The 21,702-nt window shown below is 39.7% G+C and overlaps 1 protein-coding gene across 2 annotated transcripts in view; it reads right to left on the bottom strand.

The window, feature by feature from the left end:
- LOC121925521 (protein WWC3-like) overlaps window positions 1–21,702 on the bottom strand; it is a 529,629-nt gene that overhangs the window by 463,670 nt on the left and 44,257 nt on the right. Inside the window, exons 8-16 of one of the 2 annotated variants that reach the window (XM_042457755.1) lie at window positions 21,292–21,315; window positions 20,227–20,300; window positions 16,089–16,331; window positions 15,708–15,797; window positions 12,985–13,562; window positions 5,703–5,751; window positions 3,025–3,099; window positions 1,062–1,148; window positions 487–679 (exon numbers count right to left, since the gene is read on the bottom strand). In XM_042457755.1, the coding sequence (XP_042313689.1) occupies window positions 487–679; window positions 1,062–1,148; window positions 3,025–3,099; window positions 5,703–5,751; window positions 12,985–13,562; window positions 15,708–15,797; window positions 16,089–16,331; window positions 20,227–20,300; window positions 21,292–21,315 (1,413 nt within the window). Of the gene's footprint in view, window positions 1–486; window positions 680–1,061; window positions 1,149–3,024; window positions 3,100–5,630; window positions 5,752–12,984; window positions 13,563–15,707; window positions 15,798–16,088; window positions 16,332–20,226; window positions 20,301–21,291; window positions 21,316–21,702 lie in introns of both variants that reach the window. The other variant, XM_042457754.1, reaches the window with a different exon arrangement.

The raw sequence follows: 21,702 nt of genomic DNA on the forward strand, positions 1-21,702 counted from the left end.
AAAATTCTAAAAATGTTTTCGATACTTTCTATTATCTTTCAGCAGAGACACTTAGTAATTTCATTTTTATAAGTTATGTGTTTCTTGCCAATACACCAGCCAGGGCTCTTTCACTGGAATGGTATGGGAATAATTGTTTCTTATTTGAATGGTATGCAACAACTGTGATTTTTTTTTTACTGAAGATAGTATTAATATACTTTGCAGAACAAGACCCTAAAAATATGTATTTTATTTGTGCAAGTTTTAAATAAAGGCTAGAAAATACTCAAAACATTTGCTTTAATGTATTTCAGGAAATAATATTCCCTGGGGCTCTGTTTAAACAGATGGACAATACATGGCCCTCTGTGTTTTAAAATAATACTGACAGTTGAATTAAATTTCAATTACCTTTCAACATATGAGAAATCTGGTAATCGCTTCTTTTATTTTCAATATAAAGGAACTTCTAATATAATAATTTTACAAAACAACATCCCTTACCAACAATTCTTCTTGCTGGTGTTGGCCAACTGAACAGATATAAAGATGCAAAGATTTTAATTTCAAGATACTTGAATGCACAGGGATCTGGAAGACTTCATTAAATATTAAGGGAGTCTGGAATTCCAAAGCTCTAGAACAGTATGTGGTTGAGGTACCCAAATCAAGAGATGGTAAGTATATTCTCACATGTCTGAAAAAATGGGAAAAACAAACAAACAAACAAAAAGCCATCATGGCAAACTTCACTTTGAAAAAGGCCAAATCTATAATTTTCATTGCTGCTTCCCAGAATACCCATTAGACAACTGTCATGTCAAAGACAAAAATGACCACTATGGACTGCTTTAAATGGCTGACACTGAATCAAGAAATATGAAACATAGTGTAAATGCTTTAAACACACACACACACCATTATTTAAGGTCTTTTTATTTATATAACTTTTTCTAACATTTTTACAAAAAGTGATGAACTATGAAAAACTGCAAAGCAAAATAGGATAGATGTGTCTGATATTGTCATCTGAAGCAATGAAAAGCAATCATGAGACTAATGAATGTATTTCAGCTTACATTTTACAGCCCTCTTTCACAGGAAATCCAGAAAAATTCTTTAGCTGCAACACATGGACCAGAAGACAATCACTTCCACTGTCATGTCTGAAAGAAAAGTAGTTCAATTAACTGAAAACCTGAATCAGGGAATAGGAGCTACAGTGATGAAACACTTAGAACCCTGGATCAGAATCTTTGAACTGATTTATAAAAAATTCTTTCAGAGCCCCCAAAAGCATTTTTTAAGATGGATAGGCTGAAGAAAGTGATGATTTCATGAATACTATCTATTTTATAGCTAATTTTTAATATCTTTAAATGGCTAATAATAATAAAGTTATAAGCTATCATATTGTTGAAATCAAGCTATCACAACTACGTGGATCTTAAAAATAAAAAAGAACCAGTAATTCATGATAGATAGATAGATAGATAGATAGATAGATAGAATGAATTACTGGTTCTTTTTGAGTGTTTCTTTACACACACACACACACACACACACACACACATTGTTCTTCCCATTGAAACAAGTGGGCTGAAAAGGGAGAACTCAGCCTTATTGGGAGAAACTTAGGCGGGATACAGACGGGCAAAAAGGGGTGTGTTCATGACGTCATGAAGGTATAGCCTTCAGACGGCCCTTACCTGAATGCCCGCATGCCCCAAGCGGGAAGAAGCGGCATTAAAAAGGTGCTGCTTTCCCCGCTTCTTTTCTATATGCTGCGCAACTGCACAGCTCCGTCTATAAGCTGCTGCACCGGTACGCCAGAATTGCTACGCCGCTAATTTAAGTTGCCCATTTAAAAGCTGCGTTGCATAATGAGTCGGGGTCCTGGAACATGCGCAGTTTGCACTGAGGCTCTAATTAGAGCGTCAGATGCCATGCAGATGTGGAAGCTGCAGCACAGCTGCACTCTATTTTAATGCTCGTAACCCTAACCCTAACCCTAACCCTAGAGCAACATGTATGCATGCGCTGCTAGAATTGTGGAAAGTTTGGAATTTAAAGTGAACCCCTACACACATTCCTGTGCCATTTTCACCTAACAATAAAAAAACGCTAAAACTTTAAATATTTACATATGTACAAGGGAGGTGATGGGGGATGGCAAGGGGACAGCGGTGGCAGTGGCGACAGCTGTGGCTGTGCATTGCAGATTCAGCAAGAGCGCAGGGACCAAAGGAGAGGAGGCATCCATGATGCTGGTGACACTAGCAACGTGCAAGTGGACAAGGATGCCAACACCAGCTGATCACCAGCTGGCAGGAGACCACCATTGTTCTTGGGCAGGGCGGGGGGAAAAGTTTAAAGGGGCCTGGGTGCTTTAAATGTGCACATATGCTTTCTGCCGCCGGTGCTGAGCGCCGCAGCTGCGCAGCTGCGCATCCACCAGCTGGCAAAAGAAAAAAAAGCCGCGTTTTTGGCTGCCCTTGCGGAAGCTGCCTCTCTCTTTGCAGCGTCCTGTGAGGCGGTGGTATGGAAACTGTGGGTCAGAAACGGCCCCAGGTGAGGCATCTTCACTGCCCCCCATGTGGAAGCCCCATACACCTTAGCCACGCCCCGGGGCGGGCGGTCTGGAGGCTCCGTATTCAGCAGAATACACCTTCAAGACGTCTTCCCCTGCCCGTCTGTATCCCGCCTTAGGAATGGGTTTTATGCTTTTCTGATACCTTCTCAAACTCTGGGGTCAATGAATTAGGCCTCTTAAAAAGAAGCATTAATAGAATGTGCCCCTTTTACCTGAATGTGACAGGCTATTTATGTGTCATACCTACAATTAATCACTGTGGATGCTTTACAGACAACCACTTTAATGTAGTATTCTACCAGGAGTCTTTAAATTTCTCTACACCATTATGATTTCTGTTCCATAACATGCTAATCTAAGTCCAGTAGTTATCAGTATTCCCAATAGTTAAAAATTTCTCAAGCAGTAACGAGCAATTAATGTTAATCGTGAAAGGGAAGAATACTCACAGGAATCCAACTTGCATTTTTGGCTCTTCACTGCTGACAGTATCAGTGTAAAGTGATTCTTCCACATCCTCATTCCTATATGGTAAGGACAGTAAGTTATAACAACAACAACAATAATATCAAACCTCTTAGTAATAGGAAGTTTTACTGTAATAAATACTATGAACTATCCAGTGTGAAAAATATCCACTTCAGTTGTCTCTTGGTGGACTGCTACTTACAATAGATGTTAAATTTTGCTTAAAAATGATATTTGAATTTCAAGAAGCTGTTGAACTCTATAGCATGTCAGTAAATATTATCCACAGATTTGTTAGAAAAACATGCTAGCACATAGCTCCAAACAGGTAAACATTACATCATGTTGCTATTCTCCATAAATGTGTTCAGTGTATGCACACTGAAAAATTTCTATATGCCTCTGACACTCTGAAGAGCTGCTATCACTAAATGAAGAGCTATGACCAGTCAGTGTAAACAAGACTGAGATGAAAGTAGTAAATATTTGACCTGATATAAGGCAGCTTCCTGTGTTACCAATCTAGACTATTCCTATTCTTGGTAGAGCCTTTTGAGGCTAGTAAATGGGTGGGTGTGATATATTGCATCAATCTCTGCTATAGCATCCTGTAGCACATTTCCCTTTGATAACTGAATTTGCAGGTGTGATATGGGCATGGATCCAAGCATGTCCTTGCTCAAGTAAAGCCTTTCCTGTTCGCGGAAAAGTTGTTTATAGCCTAGTAAAAGAACGTTGTGCATGAAAACTGATCTAAAATCTAGCTATTTTCTTCAGTTTGTAAAATACTTGCACAACCATTTCCCCCCAAGAAAGTACACTATTTCCCCTCTAGATTCTATATCTTTTAACTATTTGTTAAACTCTGATTTGTATGCAAAGCAAGGCTCAAAACACTATGTCACATGCTGTTCTCCACTGCAAAGCACTCACAAAAATCACTTGCAAGAGATTTAAGGGGCAAAATAGATGGGTAGGAAAAAATGGCTTGAAGCTGCCTTTTCTGAAGCCGCACTGAAACTCCACAAACTGCACTGCCTGCTCCTAAGGCAGCTGGAATGTACATGTCATTACTGCATGGTGCAGCTTCAAGCCATGCCACTGGGTACTTTTTTTTTTACTGTTCCCTCCACAGTCCCTGTGCACCTTCACAGGAGTAAACTGCCAGCGACAGCGACTGCCATCCGAATGCATGGCCATCCCTGTGAACCTGCACACATTCACACATGCAGTGCTTCACCAGGACAGGGCATCAGAACAGAGGTGTGCCCATGCAGATGCCAGCAATGTACAATCATGCCCCCCTTCACACACCCCTTTCCCACATACCCCCTGTATGACTGTCTGTTTTGTGTATGTTGTACTCATTTCCATGAGAGATGTCATGGTTTCTCTTTTGGGCACTGCTACCCCCAACACTTAGGTATGGCAGCTCTGTCCCTTTTAAATGTGCTTCTGAGTTGGGGTATTTATATGCACAATTAGGGTTAGGATTTAGAAAGAGTGCCCTTTTAAAGCTGGCCTAGCATCAGTGCATTCCGATATGCGAAGGTGCACATTTTCTGGGAAGAAGTGGAAAATTCAGCTCCTTTTTAGGTGAGGTTCTCAGCTGGCTTCAATGAGTCATCTAAATTCCCTGCCTCAAAGCTGGCCAGAAACCTTTTTATTTTGACCATCTGTTTCACCCCTACATCCCAATGCTCCCAGTGGAAAACAAACTTTGCATTAAAATCAATAGCACTCCTGCCATTAGGACTTGCCTGTAAATGAAAAACTGCACACATTTGTAGTTTTGTAATTTCATTGCTCGTCTACTGCAATAAAGGCTCCAGATACCCTATTCTGGCTTGGGAGGGATTGAAAAGGCAGGCCCAACACCATCAGGCCTAGCCTGAAGAAGAAAAACTCTCCCTTCAGTCCATCTGCCACAGTCCAGGCCCCAGAGGGAGTGAAGAGCCTTCCCCACCACCTAACCAGAGGAAGAAGAAGGGCCCTCCCTCCAGTCCATCTGCTGTGTCCAGACATCAGAGGGAGGGAAGATCTGCTGGACTTTTCCCCTTCCCCACTTGCCATTCTCTTCTCCTTTTGTGTCTTGTCTCTCTAGATTGTAAGCCTGAGGGCAGGGAAATGTCTAAATAACAATTTGTAAGCCGCTCTGATAGTCTTTTGGTTGAAGAGCGGAGTATAAATAAATAAATATTATTAGTATATTATTATTATTATTATTATATTTTCTTTCATTATTTTTCTCATTCTCACTCATTATTTTCTGCTTTTTAAAATTCAAATTAAAAAATAAAATTACAAAGTTAGAGAGGAATGTGAAATAGCATAGAGAAGTCAAAGACTTACAGCTGTTATTAATCAAGTTATTGGGAGGAGGGGGTTGGAATTGGGGAGGGGAAGCTGTAGTGCTGTAGTCAACTAGCAACCAAATACAGAACCAGATAAAACTCCCGTCTGGTAAAGCATGTATTAGTCATATTGTGCAGCAGATATAAATAAGACCTTTACCAAGTGTTTTGCTGCTTTTAAGGTAAGGATATTAAATACAGTTCCAACTTACAACACATTTATACAACCTGACCTTTTGGTTAAAGCTTCAAACACGCCACTGTCACTAGCCAGTGAATAATTGGACAGACATGCTGAGACTCGCCTGGCTCTCCTCTCTGACCTTCTAGCACTGTCTTCTCGTAGGGTCACAGCTATAACATAGGAAAATAAAAAAGACGTGGTCATACCAAAGGTTTTTGCATCCATTCACAAAAAAAGTGAACTCTCATAGAACTAGTCAAGACAAATGTAAGCTCAAGCACACAGTGGTTATATCCAAATTTTAAGATACTGCCCCTTCCACAGGGGGAAAAAAACCAAAATAGACATTGCTTAGCCTGAATCAACTCAAATACAACACTTTAAAGCCCAAATGACTTCATCAGAGTTGACTACATTCTTATTTTTCCCTACAGAGTGCAACTTGCTTCTTTCACAACCCAACAAACACACTTCTATTTGTGCAATCTGTTACAAGTTGAAGAAAGAGCAAATAAATGATATTGCTGGAAGTTAATATGACTTAACTCCAGTAGCTAGACCTAACCAGAGGAGACATTTGAACCAATTAGCTGAATGTTAAGTTAATAATTTATGTAAATCCCTTTGGTTCAATGGGTTTAGTCTAGTTCAGGCTAGCAATTAGACACAGGCCAATGTTTAGAAGACTATACATTTACTATTTAAATTGGTACAATCCACTGATATTTACAATATGGCAGTAAAACCATATCAGTTGTTGTTGTAAATATCAGTGGATTGTACCAATGAATATGTGTCTTTTGCAAGTCAATGTGCTTCAATAAAGCAAAGTTCTTCAACTAAAGCATTTTAACTATATCACTTTGCTTTATTCAGCCTGTTGCTGTTGTTGTATGCCTTCAGGTCATTTCTGACTCATGGTGACCCTAAGGCAATCCTATTTTTCTTATCAACGTTGGTTCAGAGAAGATTTGCCTTTGCCTTCCTCTGAGGCAGAGAGAATGTAACTTGCTCAAGGTCACCCAGTGGGTTTCCATGGCTGAATGGGGACTCTGGTCTCCAGAGTCTCCAAGGTCATCGTCCAACACCTCAGACATTACACCACGCTGGCTCTCTTTATCCAGCTAATCCTGTATTAATTAGTATTTTAGATACCTGAGGGGTATAAACCTTATTTAGCTGGAAGTTCTGTGGACACAAATCATTATACTGCAAAAAGCCTGCAATATACTGTCATGCATATTTAATAAATACATCAGGACTGGGTTGGAATTTATTTACCACTAAAATCAAAGGATTTAAATTGAGTCATCTATTTATTTTGGTTTGGAATACATTCTAATAAAAGCATTTAACATTAATCCATAAAACAGCAGAAACATATGGTACACATAAAACATCACAATCTCAAGGTTGCTGAGATGTACTTCAAATGATCTCCAGCCAAGCAGTGGACCGTTAAGGTCTTGGTTATCTAAAGGTCCATCTAATGTGCTATGAACTTGTTGAGCTGTTAAGATCTTGCAGAGAGACCTCTTGACAATCTTCTCATCTGCAGAGGCCCACTTGATAAGCCTGCAGAAGAGTTAGGGCCGAATCAGACGGCTCTGGCCTGGGGTGGCTTGGAGCTGCCCCATTTAGGCTGGATCAGGGCCGCAGTTGCACAGCCCCAATCCAGCCAACTTCTACCCCAAATAAGAGGGGGGGAAAGCCATCCCTTTGTCTCTAGAGCCAGCTTTTTGCCGGCTCCAGGGTGAATGGCATCTAAATGCCACAATCCCCAAGTTGCCCAGCAATTACTCGCCAAGCCAGTGTGTAATTGCTGGCATGGCTTCTGGGTGATCCGGGTGTGTGGTGTGTCTAAATGCCATGCCCCCAAGCCAGCGAGAAGCCAGCTTTACCGGGCTGTCTGTTTAAGCCCTTTGTTAGCTGTCTTGTGCTAGTCCTACGCTGATTGTGCTGGGTCCTCACTCTCACGTCATTGATTTTTATTTTTAAGTTTGTTATTAATGTTATTGTTAAATTCCCTGAACATAATTTTGGGTGAAAGGTGGAATATAAATTTAGTAGTAAAAAATAACAATGACAACAACAATATTAATATGCACTCTATACTTATTTAACCCTACTTCATTCAGTAGGCTCTGCTATCAAGCAACTATACACAGAATTATGGAGATTAATAAGATGAAGAAACCTATACCTCTAAATTCTTTTTTTTTTCCATAATGTAACATGACAGCTAGGGAATAAAAACATGACTGTATATCCATCAGAGCAGGGAAGGTTAATAGGCTCCATTCTACAAGCCACTGCATCTTGGGGATGTTAAAGAATTGTTTGGGGGGGGGGGGGAAGAATCAAGATGCAACATGGAAGCATTACAAAACACAAACATGTTACACACATTTCAACTTATTATATTGCTGAATGCTTGCAAGGCAAGTAAGCAGTGACTGTCGCAAATATTAAAGTAGGTTCTAGTGGAGCATGCCTTTTACAAAATATCACCAGGAACATAACTTGAAATTAAAAAAAAAAAAAACCTTCATGCAGCAGGCAAACAAAAAAAGTCAGAATATTTCCCCCAAAGTAATTTTTTGCAATAAAAGCAAAAATTGAATGTTGTATTTCCTTATTTTTGAGAATTGATCAACAAATACATAATAAATTAATTAATAAAAGAACCTTACTAACTGATGTTAGTAGTGGAGTGAAGTACTGTACTTATTAAGTACATCACAACCAGTTTTGCCATTTTGCATACTATGATTTATCTGAACTGTCATTAAATTCTGACAAACTAGTTAGCAGAAGGAAAAGTGGTATCAAGACGAATCATTCTGGTTACTCAGAGGTGAATTCACTGAAAAGTATGAGAAGGTGTTGACATCTATGAGTGTTTTTCAATTGTGCTGTTTTTAGCTTTAAAAATTTTTGTGACATTTTTAAACCTTCCAGTGATTTTTTTTTATTTTAAAAAATGCTGCGACAAACTAATAAATCATCATCCACATCTTAACAGACACATTAGGAGAGCAAATGAAGCTTCCAACATAACCTTAAGATAGTCAACACCAAATACTGAGCAAACAGTATTCAGTTAACACCAGCGGTATAGTGAAGAAGAAATGTGGGAGGAACAAAACACTCATATTTTTTCAACAAATCCTAATAAACTGTGAACTATACTATACAGTCCTGCTCTTTATCCAACACAGTTGCCTATATACAGTATTTGGACTATCCTTGGGAGGTGTCTGTGATGGAAGTTATGATATGCTCCTTCATTTCAGAATTGACCACTACGACACTGGTTAACATTGCAGCAACAAGAATGGGCTGTAACAGTTAAACATATGGAAAATTGAATGAAACAAATGAAGCACACATTCTGTCCTTTCAACATGCACGCAGTAACAGAACAAACAGACAAAAAACTACACACACACAGGGCTTACAAGCAGGAAGAAAAAACCCACCACAACAAGAAATTCTAGGTTCACTTACAGCAATTTTTTCTGTTGTGCCACATGAGAAACAAAATACAAGAATATTTTAAGTAAACAATGACATCAATTGCCAAATTCCTATTTTTGTTAAAAAGAAACAAATACTTCAGAATGACCTGAAAGCTTTGCAACTGAAGAAAACATATGTGATACTGGGTGGAAAGTTTAGATCAATGTCTTTGAAACAGAAGAAGAGGCAGAAAGAATGACTCAGAAATAGCGAAATGCGTATTCATCGAAATAGGTTAAAATAGTGAATCTGAGGACATGCTCAGCAGAAAAATATGTGCTTCCTATCACATTTCAGCTCATAATTTTGCATCCAAATACACAACACACACACACACTCCTGGGTTTTTATTCTATGCTGTCTTTCCATTATGGCAGCCGATTTTAGAATAATAATAATAATAATAATAATAATAATAATAATAATAATAATTTATATTCCGCTGAATCTCAGGGAATCCCAAGTGGATTACAACAGTATAAAACATACAGTTAAAAAGAGATGCATTAAAATTTCAAGATCCTCAATCCTCCCCCCAAACATAAAAACATGATCAAACTCTAAAAAAGAATTAAACCAAAGAAAGTTAAAAACATTAATATACATATACTACAATGAGATAAAAAATTCCAAGCGGAATCTGGGTTAGGGTAAAAATAAGGATGGAGGGTAAGGGAGAAAGTGAGAGAGGGGGAGGCAGGTCAGCGGGGGAGTTCTAGTCTGGAAAGGCCTGCCAGAAGAGATCCGTCTTAATGGCCTTCTTAAAGGTTTCCAAAGTGGTAATATGTCAGATCTAGTCAGGCAGGTCGTTCCAGTGCCTAGGAGCGGCTGATGAAAAAGATCTCTGGGTTACTGCTGAAAGTCTAGTCCTCTTAGGTTGCAGCAGATTCTTCCCAGATGAACGAAGAGTGCAGGGTGGATTATATGGGAGAAGGCAAATAGGATGAAGGGATACTGTTTCTAAAGCTGTTATACAAGTGGTTGTCAGAAATCCTTAATAACCCACTGCAGGTCATCCAGAGTTCTGACCAATGTTCTACTTACATTCATTTAAATGACCCAAGATCACTTTTTTTAAAAGATGCAGAAGGGATATCACTTAATTTAATTTTCAAAGTTCAAATGTAAAAAATATATATTTTTAATTTAATAAAATGTTTTATAATCAATTAGAAAACAGATCAAGGGCGGTTGGTTTGCCAAGTTCTGGTAAAGTTGTGAAATATGATATTAAAAATATGATATTAAAAAAGACCTATACATGATATCAATTAAGCCGCAATTAAACGGGAAGTAGGGTAGAAGAGGAAAATGAAAAACATAATTGTGCCAAAAAGAGAAATATAGGCCTGTTACAGACTGCCAAAATAAAGCTACTTCGGGTCTCTTTGGAGGTATGCTGTTTAAATGATGCATGCACCCTAAGAATCTGGAATCTGGAAGCTGCAGCAAAGCTGCACTCCAGTGCTTAGGAATGGAGTGTGGCTTTGGTGCGACCTCCGGACTGTTAGGACCCATGCATCATTTAAATAGCATACCTCCAAAGAGACCCGAAGCAGCTTTATTTTGGCAGTCTGTAACAGGCCATAATAAAGTTAAGGGTATTTTCATTTAACCAAGGGAAAATAAACTGTGAGATCTAATAATGACTATAAATGTATCCATAAACACATTCTTGATTTTGAAGATGTGGAATTCATTAATAATCATGGAAGTGCTGTATCCAATTCATACGTATATGAAATGTGGCATATGGGGGGGGGGTAATTAGTGGGGAAAGGCTAGAAAAATATAGGTTTCAGATTTTATAGAGGACAGGAAAATCAGGATGAGAAGAACAACAGTACAGTAGTTACAGATATAGTTGCCCAATGTAAGGGGTAAGGTATAGATGGAAAAATGGCGATGATAAGAAATAATCCAGTTGCACAAAAGAGATTAAGAGATAAAACTGGCCATCACAAGACATAAGAACAACACGTTGACATGTCAGATGTAAGATGTGGGAAAATTGGCTCCAAAGTTTATCACATGAAAAACTTACTGCAAGTACTCAGAATGAGGGAGAAATTACCTCCAATTATCTTATACAGTCGGCCCTCCTTATACACGGATTTGCCATGCGCGGATTTGGGCATACGCGCATGGCAAACCTGGAAGTTGTTCCCAATGGCGGCACGCGTGCACGCGCGCCACCATTGGGAACAAAGTCCCCCTCCTCCCCTCCTCTTTTCCCCCTTCTTCCTAACTTCCCTCCCTCCCTCCCACCCACCCACCTACCTACCTACCTATAACGTACCTACCTTCCCTCCCTCCCACCCTCCCTCCCTCCTTACTTGGGTCGCCGCGCCACCACCGCCGCATTCTTGCTGCTGCCACCGCCGCCGCAACAAAATCCGGGTGCTGCTCCTGGAGGCCAAGAGACCTCCATGCTGCACCCGGCCCTTCATGGTGGCAGGCCGGCGAGGAGGACGAAGGTTGACCTCGTCCTCCTCACCGCCACTGCCGCCCCGCTGTAAAAGGCCCGGTGCAGCCTGGAGGTCTCTCATGGTCTCCAGGAGCAGCACCCGGCCATTTTGCGGTGGCGGAGGCCAAGGGTGAGGAGGACGAGGCCAAGCCTCTTCTCCCTCGCGGCCTCGGCCTCCACCGCCACAAAATGGCCAGGTGCTGCTCCTGGAGGCCAAGGGGCCTCCAGGCTCACACCGGCTCTTCTTCAGCGGCGGCGCAAGGAGGACAGGGCCAGGCTTTGCCCTCCTCGCCACCGCCGCTGTTAAAGGGCTGGGTGCAGCTTGGAGGCCTCTTGGCTCCAGGAGCGCACTCGCCATTTTGCGGCGCGGAGGCCAAGGCCGCGAGGAGGACGAGGCCAAGCCTTTTCTCCCTCGCGGCCTCGGCCTCCGCCGCCACAAAATGGCTGGGTGCTGCTCCTGGAGGCCAAGAGACTCCAGGCTGCATCCGGGTGTTTTACAGCGGCGGCGGCAGCGGTGGCAAGGAGGACAAGGTCAACCTTTGTCCTTCTCACCGCCACTGCCCCATGAAAGGGCCGGTGCAGCCTGGAGGTCTCTTGGCCTCCAGAGCAGCACATGGAATTTGCTGCGGCTAGGCGGCGGCAGCAGCGAGAACGTGGCGGCGGGGGGAGAGACCCAGGTAAGGAGGGAGGGAAGGTGGGAAGGTAGGTAGGTTTAGGAAGGTAGGAGGGAGGGAGGGAGGGGGAGGGGGAAAGAGGAGGGGGACTTTTCTGTCCAATGGCGGCGCGCATGCACGTGCGCCGCCATTGGACAGAATGGGGCTTGAGCATACGCGGGGGGGGGGGGCCAGAACGGATCCCCCGCGTATACCAAGGACCCACTGTACTATTGATTTTAATGGCACTAGTTTTATTTTTATTAGGCATTAGAAAGAATAAATGATAAAACCATCATTAAGATATTTTTCCTCCAATGAAAAAAGCACATATTAATCACACTTAAAAATGAGCTAAATCTTTTGTCTCCTTCATGCTGTTACTACAGAGAGTCCTCGACATCCAAAATCCATAATCTGTGGATGCTCGTCCCATTATATACAATGGCATAGAAAAATGGTGTCCCTTACATAAAATGGCAAAATAAAGATTTGCTTTTTGGGGTTTATTTTTTTCAAGCCATAGATGCTTGAATCCATGGATAAAGAATCCATGGATAGAGATAGCTGACTGTACTGTGAGAAGTAAACACCTAAAATACCCTTCACAATCCATCTCTGAAATGTAATTACTTTTACTGATGTCTCTGTCTCTAGAGTTAGTTACATCTTGAAATCTACACATCGAGTAAACACATCAGGCATTTTTGTGGTGTTTTCAAGATTCAACAAGAAAAAATATTTAGGTAAATTTAACTTGCCTCCTGAGGTTGGAACACTTGTCAGCTGGATCCCTGCTTCTCGCAGTCCTTCACTGCCTGTAGAAGAATATTCAAGAGCTTTAGCTGATGCTGTTTCTTGTGCTTTGTCTTCACCCAAAGTAGAGACCTGAGCCTGGAGAACTTCTAAGGCACCTGTGCCCATTATTTCTTCATATCCTTCTGACCTTTGAGCCAAAGGAGAATCCCGAGAAGCAGGTAGATATGGAGTGTCCAGGGGTGAGCTTGGAGGAGATAATGATGACAGAGACGATCGTGATGATAGAGATGCCAAGGACAGAGGTGTATCCAAAGATCTTCTTTGCTTACTGCTACTTGAAGGTCCAACAGATTCATGATAATGAAGATCTTTACTATGCATATCAATTGGAACTGGATCATAGCGCATATACTTCCCATATTCTGTCACATTGTCTGATTTTTCATACTGAGGAAGACCATAGATGTCTGTGAAACTAACAGAGCTAAGAGAACCCCTACTGGATGCCAGTGATCCACGGCTGGATGCCAGTGATCCTCGACTGCTTCCAGAGGATATTGTCAAAGTACTGGCAGACAAGCTAGAATACAAAGATATGCATATATTAATTATGGATTTAAAAAGTAGTAAATAAACCTTTGCTGCAACAGAAAGGTCTTCAAAGTAAAAAAAATTATTTATCTTTAGAAATGTTATCAAATACTGTAATGAGAGCAGCAAAATGGCATGTCTGACAAGAAAAAAGAAAGAAAGATGAGTAAATGCCCTTTTTAAATACATGTCAATAGCTGGTGTTACACAAAATGAAAAGGTTCAGATATGGAACAGTAATGGCTTCACATGCTTCCTTGTCCCTTCGTGCACTCCTACTCTTCTGCTATTATAACAACCAAACTTCTGGAATGGTAACCTATGGTTCGTGTTTGCATTACAAAACATAACTGAAAATCATGATCAAACCATGGTTTGCAATGCTGGGTTGAAGGACATGAGCAAACCATATGTTCCAAGCTTTGATGTAATGGCAAAGTAATTTGCTCAAATGAAAAATGGAGCAAAACAAAATTGGAAAAGTAGGATAAAGAGCACATTAGTTTTGAGACCTATTTGGTATTACAGGCTAATAAACATTCAGTGCATTCTCACAGCTTTTATTTTCAACTGCTGTGAAATCTTCTATTTCTCTACTTTCTGTTACTCTCAAATGGCTATTTTTGGTATGAATTAAGAGTCTCATACAACCTTCAGTTTGGAACTCAGTACTTCAGAATATTAGTCTTCAGAGGATGACTTTCTTTGCCCACCAACTAAGTGAACACCAACCTAAGACTCAGCGCCTGCAATTCACTGCACATCGTAACTGTTCATAACAACAAATACTATTTCTTCTAATTTAATTAATGGATATATCAAAAACACTACAAAATACTGATTTTCACTTTAACTATTTCCAGTTAAGATAAAAAGAGTTAAACTCTGAGTTTAGGAAATTGGTCAGACGCATATCCTACTCTATACCTTTATGTCTTTCAATGTTATTTGATGCTCAGCATCCTTCTGGGATTTTGCATATTTTGGACGTTATAATCTTAAACTACTGGATTTGCCACAAAGCAGTGCCATCAGCCGTAACTGCCAACTTTTTTTAATGTCTGTCCTGCTTCATTTGAGTTATAGAATTAGGACAGGGGGAAGACACAGTTTAAGAGCATGGAATAACCAGGACAGTTTGATTCTTCAATTCACTGTGGCTGAGCAGATAGACCAAGACAACACAGGCTCACCCAGGTTGGTCTCTGTGTCGGCATGGGGAACAGGCAAGTGTTTTACACACCTGTCCCCATGATGACCCAGGACCTGTGAAGGGCACACGCTCCTTACCTTGCCAAACCATCACTCCAGCTGAGTACACACACATCCCGTTGCTGTGTCTGACTCAAAAATGGTGGCTGCACCCACAGGGCCAGGCACCTTCCTTCCAAATCAGACATAGTGAAGGAGGCTTCTTAGTTAGAGCAATACATGGCAATGTAAGGAGCATGGAGGACCATATAAACAACCAGGGGTTGCTGCAGAGTGTCCTGGAAACTCTGTGGCAAACCAGGGATTATATATCACCAGGATCAGGCTGAATCCACAGGATCCGTGTCCAATCTACCAGAATTGGGTCCAATCCTGGCCACGGGGTTTTGGACTGTATTGTCTGAACTAGATGACACGAAGCCTGGGGAAACATGGGCTTTTTGGACCATGCAGACAACCCCATTGTCTGGAGGAGGTTATGATGGAGCAGAAATGTTTGCTGGGAGAATAGGCATGTTTGTCCTAGCACCTCCCCTGATACACACGCTCCAGGGGAAGAGATCTACCACTGATAGAAAAATCTAGAACAGGACGTTAAGTGTGTAGTTAAAAGTGTTAGCTCTGCTGGATTCAAGTTTTTCTCCTTTCTCTAAAAAGCCCAAAGATTGAGCCCCTCACCAGTATCGGCCTAGAGTAGATGCATTTTCCCTCCTCACCTTAGGTTTCTGTGTGAGACAGGACTTTCAGAGAAAACAATAACGCACAACTTCACCATTCCCTGCCTTGTCAGACTTAAGAATGCCTGCCTTGTCAGACTTAAGAAATGTGGTTTATTCACTGTTTCACTCATTCCTCCTCCCGTAGGATTGTTCTAATGAAGACTGGCCATAAGTACACAGTATAGGTTTTCTCAAGTACTAACCTTTTCAACTGGGAGTATAAATAGGAAGTTAAACGAGTTGCTTCCTCCAACTGCATGAATAAACAATTCTTTTTCTCTTGTAACAGTAATCTGTAAGAATAAAATCATATTCTTGCTTTACAGAAACAAGCACTATATGAAATAATCAGCAGGCTAGAGTAAATCTCTTTGTAGTGATATGGGGCTCTTCCCACCAGGAGAACTTGCCAGCATGACCAGAAGCGGGACACACAATTCTAAGGGACATGAAAGATTATTTTAAAAGGTAAGATTTCTACGCTTCATAGTTTATCTCACCGTATCACCTCTGTTTACCTCAGTTTACAATTTATCATCCCAATCCTGTAGCATTTAACAGTACAATCAATGAAGTTCTCAAACCTTTCAGCAGCACCATGAGAAGAAGTGGCCCGGGCTTGCTGGATCTCATTCTCCAAGCGTCGTTTTTCTTCTTCTAAACGTTCAATGTCTTCTGGCGGTCTCTGCTGTTGACTTATCAACTGCAGTTCCTGTAAAAGGGCTTCCTTCTCTTTGATGAGCTGAAGATGGTCCCTGTCCGCCTCCACCATTCCTGGCCAAGATTCATGCTCCTGAAGAGCCAACTGCTGCTGAATACTAAAAACCCTTAATTAGAAAGAATCACAAAGAATGAATGAATGAAATAAAGAGGAAAAATGAAAATTTCTACTAAGTTGTAAATATTTAGTAGTGACAGTACTTGAAATGTATTTGTAATAAGCTAGATTTTAAAAAATTCATGCACTATTATCTATTATAAACAGCTGGAAAACCCAGAAAGAACCTGCAAAATGCAAAATGCAGTTCAATATAGAAAAGGATTGCAAAACATAATATATACAATATAGAAAAATATACAATAATATAAAGCTATAAACATCTACAAAATGACAAACAATGCCATAAAATCATAGGACAAAACATAAAATCAAGAATACAATTAAATGCTTTAGTGAACAAAAACAATTTTTAACTGTACAGCAAAAGGCATATAAGAATAAATGTCCCAAAAGAAACTTCTGAAGAGGCTGTTTCATTAAATGGGAGTACAAGAGTCTTTGCTACTCATGCTAGCAGATTTCATTTAAAAGAAATTGTGAATAAACAGAAAATTATATCTATGTACAGTGGTACCCCGGGTTACTAAAATAATTCGTTCCGCCGCCGCGTTCGTAACCCGAAATGCTTCGTAAGCCGAAAAAGCCATAGGCGCTAATGGGGAAAAGCCGCGATTTCGTGCGAAATAGCGCCGAAAAGCACAAAAAAATTTTTCGTAACCCGAAAAAACCTTCGTAACCCGGAACAGTTTTTTCCTATTGATTTTTTTCGTAACCCGGAAATTTCGTAAGGCGGCGCATTCGTATCCCGGGGTACCACTGTATATCATGAGTAGAACAAAAAAATCATAATAAGCCATTTACTAAAGATACATTGGAGTCCAGCCAATGTATGTAATCTGCGGCTATTCCATCTCAATAAATGAATATTCCTGAAACCTAAAGTTTTTCAGCAATATTTAAATACAGTCTTATGTAGAACATGTTACTGTAACAAAGTTAGAATAAAACCAACTGTATGAAACAAATTATGGCAGGCAGATTGCCATTACTATGATATGGTCTCAGATAGATTAGATATAAATGCTTCCTCTCTCCCTCCTTCTGTGTTTCACTACTTCGGATGTACCAAAACGTGATTCTCAATAACAAGGATTTGATCCAAAAGCACTCCCAGAGTACACACCTAAGTAATGTACAAAAAGTCTTATACTGTACATAAAGACTGGTCCCAATCAGAAAAGACAGCAATTGCGATCGTTCTTCGGTTTCATTCCTAAACGGCCTACCTATAAGAGCTACAAAAACAAATGTTGCATCTGTAACAGGCCCTTTTATCTTTTAATATTGCCATGTTTATGAAAATACTTCTTGATTTTCTAAAAATGTTACAGATAGTTTATTTTCTACATGTTGAACAGGGAAAACAAACAAACAGAAGTTCAGTGATGAATTTGAATCTGCCATTTAAGAAAACAATCCTCATGAGTTCCATTTAAAAATGTGTGAATATTATCTATGAACCTGTGCTAACATGATGCAGGGGAGAGAACTCTCATGATCCAAAGATTTGACTTAAATTTCCAGCTACATCCCAAAATGGAAAGTGAACCACATTTAGATTTTCATCCAACTTGAGAATGAACAAAAGTGATGTCTGGTTTCAAGAAGGCCATCTCAATAGAGCTTTCTTAAAAGCAATAACTGTGGTAGTAATAAGTACTCATTTATTTGTTTAGCACTTACCTCCCAGGTAAGCACAATACAGAAGACACACACTGATAGAATAGCTTACAATGTAATACAGACAATAAAATTGATCCCTATCATTTTGAGAAAAAGAGTCTCCTGATATTTCAGATTCCTTTGAGTTGTTTACAGTCAAGTACAATAAATCAATAATGCATGAATTCATAACAAGTTCCCTAAAGCAGGCACAGTCAAGTTTACATTTTATTAAGAATCTACTAAGCTCCAATGGTTACATATTTACTTTGCTGTCTTGCTATACTGGCTAAACAAGAAGTATTGCTCAAATCTTTTAATGTGCTACACTACTTTAATTTTGTCAACTGTAGATTTAAACCAAACACAGCACATTCCTACACCCACACTGATCAACTGCACTAGATATTTCATGAGCAAAGTGAAGCTGAACACAGAAATATTTTGTGGAGACAAAAGCCCTACAGAAATGCCAGCAAGCTAAAGGGAAGGAATGCATGACAAATGAAGAATGCAACCACAGAGATAAATGGAAGAAGCAAATGTGTTTTTCACTTTTAAGGTTTTCAAATTTTACTATTACTGTACTATATATTTAATGCACAATTAACAGGTTTTCAGAGCAAGAGCACATAATGAAACCATATTTAGGGGAAACTACTTCAGAATGAAAACAATACATTTCTAAATCACAGATAATAGTAGTACAGTACATTAAGGAATGGTCTAGCTTACAAAATATATGGATTCTAGTGATAATTTTGGAAGTATGCCTACGATAAATTTTCTTGAGCCTTTATACTTATATTCCATGTTTTTATGAACTTCCTCTTCCAGATTACTGATCAAATCCATACCCGTTCCAGCAAAAGGTAATCTCAGACCATTCCCTGGGTCTTATCATATTCTACTTTGTCATAACACAAGAGAAAAGCACAGCACTTTTTATGGTTTAAGAACCACAGTAACATGAGCCTAAGAGCCACTAAATCAAATGTTATGTCCACAGTTATGAAACTCTTAATAATTCAATGGGTCTATTCTAGATGGAACTAGCAAATGATTTATCCCATTTCCCCCTTCTGGCAACCTACCACTCCATTCAATAAGTTTGAAATTATCAATAGTAATTGAGATCAGGACTCAATTGCCCTCTCGGCTATCACCTGATGAATCCAATACGTCAGGCAGAAGGGGTGAATGACAATGGCACACAATTGATAATTAATATTTTATTTTTGAAGTTGAAATTCTGTTGGTGCTTTATGCCAACATAATGGTCCATAATGCTGGCTAAGGCTCAAAGCAGACAAGCCAAATACAGTGGCTTTCAAGCACTTTGAAGGCATGGTGTTTAAACTATGCATGCCCCCGAAGTGGCCACAAGCCACTCTGAGGCCACCTAAGGCCGCCAGGATTTAATCTGCTCCTGCTGGTGGCCCATTTGGGACCATGGCAACAGCCTGCTTCAGGAACAGGCTGTGTGGTTGCTGTGGTCCCAGAGCAATCGTAGCTGGAAATCATTCCTTCTGGGTCATCTGCTCCAGCCCATAGTGAACTTTTTCTAAGAACATACAGCAGCAGTGTGAGAGCAGTAGAGAAAGCCATCACATTTGGCAGAAAAAGTTGCCCTCTCTCTCTTGACAGCTTTGCCTCCCACCCCTTCACTCCTCATTACCAATACACCCTCAACTATTTTAATCCTGCCTCAAGTGCTTCATTATACCAGGCGACAGGATCTGAGCCTGTTTGCAAGTCCTGTTCCCTTAGCAAGCACGCAGTTCTTTCCTTTCCAGACAAGCAGTTAGCCAGTTTTGGCTCCATCTTTTAGAGGTTATCAAATAGTGTTCTCTCACAAAGCTCTTTAGATGGAGGTAAAGCCACTTGATGTTTACTGTGTAAATTTGGGTTAGCTTGCTTAATGCTTGGTGCTGATTTTAATATATTAAAAACCAAAAAAAGTTGCTTGATATAGATTATAACAGTCTTCTCTAAACTACTTCCTTCCAGATGTGTTAGCCTGCAACACTTATCCCCATTTGGGATGGCCAATGAACTCTATCACATCTGAAGGGCATCAGATCTGAGAAACTTGGCTTATTACATATTTACAATGAAAGGCACACTTGACATATACTGATTAAAACTTGTGTCACATAATTACTGGTTCTGACACAGACTGGTTATCAGTAGTTAACATTAGACCTAAGTATACTTACCTCTTTTTGGCCTCTTCATATTGCCAACTCAATTTTATTTTGTCAGCATGTCGGGTTTTATCATCAAATCCAAGCTTTTGTAAACCCAAGAAAAATGAAACAATTAAGACTACATTAGAAAAACAGTAACAATGTGGAAGTGGTAAGAGATCTAATTTAAGTTTGAAATAACATTTTGATGTAGTCCAAAACTATTGATACATTTAATCAGTTGATTCAAGACACTCTGGCCAAATCCAGTTTAATGTAAGTGGAGTGAAAATCCCCACTAGTTACACTAAATTATACTTGGGCAAACAACTGTGCTGGTTGCAGAACTAGCTGTACAGTTGCTTGTGAAACAAAATATATCCCTAGCATATACAGCTTTTGCTAATGCTTATGCTTAACCAAAGATCTTGCATTTATGCTTAAAATGGAAGGAAAGGGATATGAACTTTTGAAATATGAAGCTATTTGCTGCTAGTGATACTTTCTTTTTAAAAATTACAAGTTTACAGCCAATTCACATTTCTTTCTCATTTCAATGAAATAAATAACAAGACATATAAATAATGTATTTATCTTTAAATATTTTTGTTTAAGATATTAGGGCGCTTCTGTAGTAATGACTAGTCCCTTCAAATAATTAATCTCTTGAACATTACCATGAATGAAACTTCTACCAGAACAAAAAGTAAGAAAAGGATAGTCTTTCTCAAATAAAAAAATAAGAAAAGTCAGTGGTAATCTTTGCTTAAGGCAGACTAAAACTGTTTTTAAAATAAAGGTACAGTGGTGCCTCGGGTTACGAAAGTAATTCGTTCCGCGGCCGCTTTCGTAACCCGAAAAGCCTTCGTAAGCCGAATTGCCATAGGCGCTAATGGGGAAAAGCCGCGATTCCGTGCGAAAAAGCCGAAAAAAGCACCAAAAGTTTTTTCGTAACCCGAAAAAACATTCGTAACCCGAAACAATAATTCCCTATGGGATTTTTTTCGTATCCCGAAAATTTCGTAACCTGGGTATTTCGTATCCCGAGGTACCACTGTACATTGTTTAGTTATACAATTCATTCTTCATACATACCATATTGGAGAAAGCTGTCCACTCCTGCAACAATGAAAAAAAGATAAACAGAAAATATACTATGAAACATATACAGAAAAATGGTAGTTTACATATATTTTGAGGACTGAAAAAAACTAGATGAAAAATGTTTCAGCTAGTGCAAATTTCCATCACCAAAGTAAATTCCAATTTACTACCCAACCAAGAGAATTTCAGAAACTGAGTAGGGCATGGAGGAGATGTATTGGCAATTTTAAGATGAAAAACATTCTGAACATGCACTGAGATTATAAATGTTTTAAAATGTCAGTCCAGATTTAAAACTAAACTATTTTTTCATCAAAACTGTAACAAATTTAGGCTGTGGTACTGGGTGTACATGCTTGGAAATAAAATTCCACTGAGGAAATAACTAAGTACAATCTTTTA

Source organism: Sceloporus undulatus, chromosome 3 (assembly GCF_019175285.1).
Source record: "Sceloporus undulatus isolate JIND9_A2432 ecotype Alabama chromosome 3, SceUnd_v1.1, whole genome shotgun sequence".
Classification (NCBI taxonomy): Eukaryota; Metazoa; Chordata; class Lepidosauria; order Squamata; family Phrynosomatidae; genus Sceloporus; species Sceloporus undulatus.